The following is a 7,203-nucleotide window of genomic DNA, read 5'->3' on the forward strand; positions in this document are numbered from 1 at the left end:
TTCTTCAAATAATCATCTATCAATACCAAGAGTCAAAGATAGAATTGGTTGCATATATCTCCATTTCAAGATTCAGAAATTCATAGATTCAAGATTGCATCTCATAATAGTACCAAGATAACTCTTGTAAAAGAGTATAGAATTAATATAATAATAAGAAGATGTCATCTTTCAAAATAATTTCATCAAAAAGAACTCAAAAAACTTACAAATTAAATACTTTCATAGGTTGATGTTCATAGATAAATGTATATCTATTATGAATGAATGTAGTTTAATAAAAGCCATGGAATCATTACTCCTCAACCTAGAGTAGGCCACATCTTTGACATTGCACAAATGGTCTTAGGTGTGTACCAATATTGTAGATGGCACTTTCATATTTTATGAGACAATTTAGAAATAGTGAAAGAAATTATATAGCTCATTCCAAAACGAACTTCTCTTGTCTTTTAGAGAAACTTGTAGTGCCAATGTTGGGGTTTTCTGCTTCTCTAAGTAGTTGGAGTGGATCCCATGTAGTGGGATTGATAATCAATATATCAATTGCTAGCATGCTGATGAGGATTACAAGTTTTGGTTAATTATATATATAAACGTACAAAACTCATTATAGGACACTATAGTTTTCACCGCAGTGGCTATCCAGTTCATTGGTTGTGGGTGTTAGTTTGTATTCGTCAGAAATGAATTCATTTACTTTTTAATTTTTTATAAATGTAAATATATTTAAAGCACAGTCTAAGCCTAAATTAATTATTGTTATTTGTTTTAATTAATTATTTTTATTGTTAAGTAAATTCAAATCTAAGACCTTCATATTATAAAACTAAAATAAGAAATTATTGAATAAATTACTTAAAAGGAAATAAATTTTAGAAAGCTCATATTATAGATAACAATTTGAGAAATTTAGAAATAATTTGAAAATTTTAATAAAGAAAAATGATAAACTAATTCAACATAGTAATCTTTATAATATAATAAGTGTACTAATTAAACAATAATATGCTTGATTTCCTTTATACATATAAAGTTAGTTTTAATGAAAAAATAGAGTAACTTTTAACACTAAATAATTATACTTTGAATATTAAACTAATAAAAATGTTAGCTTATACTCTGTAATTATTTTATTTTTCATTTTTAATTATTATTTAAAAAATGTATAATAATTTTTTTTAAGACATGTTTAAACATATTTAATAGTTTTTGAGTCAAACTCATTGACCCATGTTTCATGAGTAGTGATTCAACATGAATCCATCTCTCATGAGAATAAATGGAACACTTAGCACTCATTAGAGGTGAAGCACCGAGACTTCCCAGGAGGTCACTTATCCCAGTACTACTCCAGCTTGAGTGCACTTAACTACGGAGTTTCCTCCATGGTTAAACCCACTCTACTTGCAACCCCATTTGCAAAAGCTTCACCAAGTTTTCTGTCTTATGAACCATTCATTAGAAAGGCCTTTAAGCTCATCAATCGATAAGTAGGAGATAATTTCCACACCAAGTAAAATTGTGATATTGCTATGAGGATTTTACTTGTGCAATTTTTTAGTCAAACTCATTGACCGATGGCTTCATACTAATGTTTCATGTCACTTAAATATTTAATAGGTTTTTAAAATTTTATGGTAAGGTATAATGAAAATTTATATTTATTTATTATAAAAAGTAATTTTTAATATTAAATACTTTTTAATATTTAGTTATGTAATTTATTATTTTTATTTAAAAATATCATCTTAACTCAATAAAAAACAAGTGCCACATAGTGGCATGTACTTACCTTACTATTATTAATTGAATTTGTAAGTATTGAATACAAATTGCAATTTTTTAATAAACTTAATTTAATCTAATTTAGATATTAGAAAAAAAATAAAAAATTATTGTGAAAAATTAAAAAAAACATTTATATAATTAATAAGTTCTAAGCATAATTAAAAATGAATAAATAAAATAGTGCGAAACTCATTACACTCTTATTACCTCATTGGTAGTTATAAATAGATTTTACTTTGTTGCTATCTTGTAAATACATTCTCATAAATAAAATTTCACACACAGCTATATATATATATATATATATATATACTCTTTTGATGAAAATAATTTTACAAAGTACAAAAAATTGACCATGTTATTATTATATTAATTAAGATTTATTTGTTTTTTGTAAATTTGATTAACCAAAACTTATGCAAACTAAATTAATACAACTATTACCATGTAACTCTTATTTTACCTTCAATCTAACCAAAAATATTGCATTATAAAGAACTACTGAAAAAGGGCTCCTATAACACAAAATGAGTTGAGCCAATCACATAATTTGTATGAAATATAAAATTTATAAAAGAATAAAAAAACTTTAGAAATATTTTAATTATTAAAAAATCATTACTTATGATTGGTGGATAGATTTCAAACTAATTCCATAATTGTGCAAACAAGATGCAATAGTACTAGCATATGGCAAGTGCAATAAAAAAATACTAACAAATTATTTAAAATGAAATAGAATATATATATTTTTTAAATATTAAAATATAAAATATTAATTCGTAATAAATAAACTAGATGAAATTCCTAATATATAAACTCAAAATTTAATTTGTTAAAAAGTAATAAGTATTTAAAAATAAAATATTGAAAATAATTATTAAATTAGGAAAGAATTAATTTATATTTATATTTATATGAAAAAAAAAACATAAATACAATAAACTTTAACTTGTTATAAAAAATAATTAAATGAAACTTAAACTAATGTAAAAAAATATAATACAAAATTTTTATTGATCAACTTTTGAATATGTTAATATGAGTTTACATTATAAAAAAATAAAAGGTAAAGAAGTTCATTGTGAGTGGATGCATGATAGCATGGGCATCAAGCCAGCTCCATAAATTTTTTACAAACACGTTTTTAAAATCTTTTAAAGCCGTTTTTAAGACATATGAAGATTGTTTTCCTTTTGCAACTAACATAATTTTGAAGTTTTATAATATATATTAAAAATAATTTAAATCTCAATTTATATATTAAGATTTTTAAATGATAATACAGATTTAATATTAAGCTTTTTAAATTCATAATTATGTTCAATATTTTATTTCTTACAAATTTATTATATACACATAAAAATTTATAAATAATTATATAGTTTTTAGAATTATAGTATTATTTTTGAAAAATACTATAATTTCTAATATTATATAATAATATTTTTTAGCCGATAGGCTATTTGTGGGAACTTTGTTCCCGAAAATTAATTTTTTGACAAAAAAATTTGCAAGTTGGCCGGGAAAGTTGTCAGGGAAAATTAAAAATCCTTTACTAGCTTTTTTTTTTTTAATATCTCCCTCAACTTTTAACTCTTGTTTTGATATTTATTAGTTGTTATCTCCACTTTTTTTTTGGAAAAAAGAGGGGTAAAAATTTATTCAATCAAAGATCAAGAACAAAGAAAAGGCCTAAGGCCCAACGGAGCTCTACAAACTCATGTCCTCTAGAAGCATCTGATCAATAATCTCACAGTACTCAACAGGTAACTCATCTCTACCATTAATATTCCACTCACCCACATTCTTTGAGGCCCACTTAGCCAAACAATCAGCCACTCTGTTCCACTCACGAGGAATATGACGGAAGGAAATAGAGTCCACTGACTTACAAAGATAAAGAATTTGTCTGGCTAAAGAAGCAAGTTGCCAACTAACATTATCCAACTTCTGATTATTCAACATATCCACCACAATCTGTGAATCAGACTCACATATGAATTTTCACCACCCTAAAGTGTAGCCTCGCTCAATAGCAACCTTAATGGCAAGGGCCTCCATCAGGTTATTAGAATGCATACCCTTGTAAATAGAGAGGAGAAACACTGCATCTCCAGCATCGCTTCTACCAATAGCCCCAATACCGGCATGCCCAGGATTCCCTCGAGAAGACCCATCTATATTGATCTTCAAGAACCCAGTCAGGGGAGAGGACCACCTCCCATCTTGACACACCCGCTGCTTCCCATGTCTTAGTCTGTTGCTGGGACTACCTCCCCACCTACTATCTTTCAAGTTCAAGTTTTTCACAATAACTTGGTCTCGAGGATCAATATTAACAGACATATCACACTTTGCATATAATGTCTCCTAAATCCTATTAAGAATCACCTTCCACAGTTGAGAGCTGCTAGATTTGGCATCACAAAAAATCCTGCGATTCCTTTCCAGCCAAAGATTCTAGAGAATGAATACTAGACCAACCCACTAGGCCACCTGTAAGAAAGAAGTCTTCACAGGAGGTCTTCCCAAGCTCTCCCAGAATTTGATAAGAGAATTAGCATGAACGCAACCATGACCCCAAGCCTCCCACCATCTGTGCCATATCTCTCTTGAGAAGGGGCAGAGGAAAAACAAGTGTGAGACACACTCCTCGTTATGCCTGCAGAGAAAGAAAATCGAGGGGCCCTGAAAGCCTCGTTTGCAAAGGTTCTCCCAAGTAAGACATTTCTTCTGAGCCAACACCCATAAGAAAAAGTTACACTTGGGCCACGAAAAGCTGCTCCAAACTTTCTTCCACCAATGCACTTCAGCCTGCCCATGAAGGTTCCTATCAAGAATAGCATAGCCTTGAGCCACTTTAAATTTGCCTTTTGGACTTGGACTCCAAGCCAATTTGTCCCTCCCCTTTAGAGAGCTACACAACCTACCCTCCAGAACCCAAGAGAGGAGAGCCCGGTCCTCAACAGATCCACCCATTGGCCACTCCTGAGGATTCTTCCAGCAAGTTATCTCAACCTGACCCAGGTGCTTAATCATCTTAAACTGCTCCACCTTGCTCTACCCAACACTAGAAAAGCTTTGGGAGAGGGGAATGAGCTGGGGAAAACTAGAAAGAATAGGAGGATGTCCATCCCAAGAGTCCTGCCAAAACAAAGTTTCCAAGCCTCTGTTACAAATCCAGAAGAGCCCCTCCTTAACAATTTGTGCTCCCCTCTTGAGAGTATTCCAAATACAGGAGCCTTTACCTACCAAAGGAAGCCGTGGCACCTCAGAGCAACCTGCATCGGGAAGGTACTTGTGAGTGATAATCTTGGCCCACTCTTGATCTTGACTGATACACCAACGCCAGTATAATTTGGCAGCCAACGCAGTGACAACAAGATCCATCGAACAAAGCCCGAGGCCACCTGCATGCTTTGGTCTACACACAGTCTCCCACTTGACTAAACTCCACTTCAAGGAAAGAAGATTGCCAGACCAAAGGAATTTCCGAGATAAAGCATCAAACTCTCTCACAAAACTAGGAGGGATCAGGACACCACACCTATAAATGGGTAGAGATTGCATCACAGTCTTAAGTAGAACCAATCTCCCAGCAAAAGAAAGCAATCTATAAGTCCAATGACTAACCTTACTTCTAAATTTATCCAAAATCCCCTGCCAATACTCTTTCCACTGAGCACCCAAGGATAGAGGGACCCCAAGATACATCAGGGGGAGCGATCCAATTTGGAACCTAAGAATTCCAGCAATCCTATTCTGAATAAGCCTTGGAGTGTTAAAGAAAAAGATAGAAGACTTATCATCATTAATTTTCTGACCTAAGGCTTTCAAATAAATATCTAGGGCTTCCCTAATGTTAACTGCCTCGCTGATACTAGCCCTACCCAGAAGTCCAGTGTCATCCACAAATTGAAGATGAAAATACAAAGGAAGGTTATTGCTCCAACTCCACCCTTGGATAAACCCCTGCCGAACCTGAGTTGATAAAAATCTACCAAGCCCCTCAGCCATGATAATGAATAAATAGGGAGATAAAGGATCGCCTTGCCTAAGTCCTCGAGAGGCACCAAACAGCTCTGAAGATTCTCCATTAATGAGAACAGAGAAGGAGGAAGAGGACAAGCAGCTAAGAACCCATTCAACCCATTCCACTGCAAACCCAAAGTTCAAAAGGATTTTTTGTAAGAACTCCCAACTCACCTGATCATAAGCCTTGGCCATGTCGAGTTTAATAAACATAGCTTTCTCCTTAGAATTGGCCATAGAATGGATAGCCTCCATTGCTATCAAAACTCCATCCAAGATTTGTCTTCCATCCACAAAGCCACCCTGTTTTGCTGAGATTAAAGGACCAAGGAATGGTTTGAGCCTCTCAGCAATCAGCTTGGTGATGATCTTATAGACCACATTGCACAAAGCTATGGGCCTGAACTGATCCAACCTATCAGCACCTTCCTTCTTAGGTATAAGGGCCAAGAAGGTCGAGTTCAAAGATTTCAACATCTGTTTATTCCTGTGTGATTCTTGGACCACATCTAGAAGATCATACTTTATTACCTCCCAAAATTCTTGGAAAAATTCAATTGGAAACCCATCTGGACTAGGGGCCTTACCCTTCTTCATATTGAATACAATTTTCTCTAGTTCCAAAAGAAGGATAGGAGCTAGTAGGGCTGCATTCATGTCAGCAAAGACAAGATGAGGAATGCAAGCCAAAATGTCACGCTCCTCATGCCCACCTACAGGCTCCCCCCTAGAAAAGATATCAGAGAAGTACTTGACTGCTTCCCTAGAGATAGCTTCACGAGAATAAATCTGAGTTCCATCTGATGATACAAGAGAGGGAAGAGAATTCCCTTGCCGTTGTGCCTTAACTAAGTTGTGGAAGAAGGTAATGTTCCTATCCCCCTCCTGAAGCCAATCAATTCGAGATTTCTGCTTCCAAAAAATTTCCTCTCGAAGCTCCCATTCTTCTAGCTCTTTGAGGGCTAGAGTCTCAGCTTCACTCATCTCAGAGCTCAACCCATGGTCCCGAATCTGTCGGGTAATGCTATCGAGTTTGGTTTGAGCCACAGTCTTCTGAACCTGAAGATAGCCGAAACACTGTTTATTCCATCTCTTAAGCCTGTACTTCACATGTTGGAGCCTCTTGCTGAAAGTATACATTGCTGTGCCATGATCTGGCTTCCCCTCATACCACCAGTCAACCATTAGATCAGGTAAAGATGAGTCGCGTAACCACATCAACTGGAATTTGAAAGAGGTATTCTTAGTAATCCTGTATGAAATGATGGAAAGTTTAACAGGCCAGTGATCCGATCCCCTCCAATCAAGAATTTCAGAACTGGTAACCCACCTGTTGTCCATTCAATAGAAAGAGACCAGAAATCTATCAAGCCTCTT

General features: G+C 33.9%; 1 protein-coding gene across 1 annotated transcript; it reads right to left on the reverse strand.

The window, feature by feature from the left end:
* Positions 1-3,504: 3,504 nt before the first annotated feature.
* Positions 3,505-4,140, reverse strand: LOC149565186 (uncharacterized). Its single transcript, XM_089816280.1, has 2 exons — positions 3,835-4,140; positions 3,505-3,771 (listed from the first exon to the last, which is right to left on the reverse strand). Exons 1-2 carry the CDS (start codon positions 4,138-4,140, stop codon positions 3,505-3,507), a joined length of 573 nt encoding a protein of 190 aa, XP_089672406.1.
* Between the last annotated feature and the right edge of the window lie 3,063 nt (positions 4,141-7,203).

The sequence above is a fragment of the Cupressus sempervirens genome, chromosome 3 (genome assembly GCF_028749045.1).
Source record: "Cupressus sempervirens isolate cs-2001-9-10 chromosome 3, ASM2874904v1, whole genome shotgun sequence".
NCBI classification, from domain to species: Eukaryota; Viridiplantae; Streptophyta; class Pinopsida; order Cupressales; family Cupressaceae; genus Cupressus; species Cupressus sempervirens.

Bases quoted from the DNA above. Each gene is read 5' to 3' on its own strand.
- LOC149565186 (XM_089816280.1), bottom strand. From the start codon at position 4,140: ATGTCTGTTAATATTGATCCTCGAGACCAAGTTATTGTGAAAAACTTG. The intron at 3,772-3,834 runs GTTGCTATTGAG...TCTGATTCACAG, and splicing joins TGGAGGCCCTTGCCATTAAG to ATTGTGGTGGATATGTTGAA.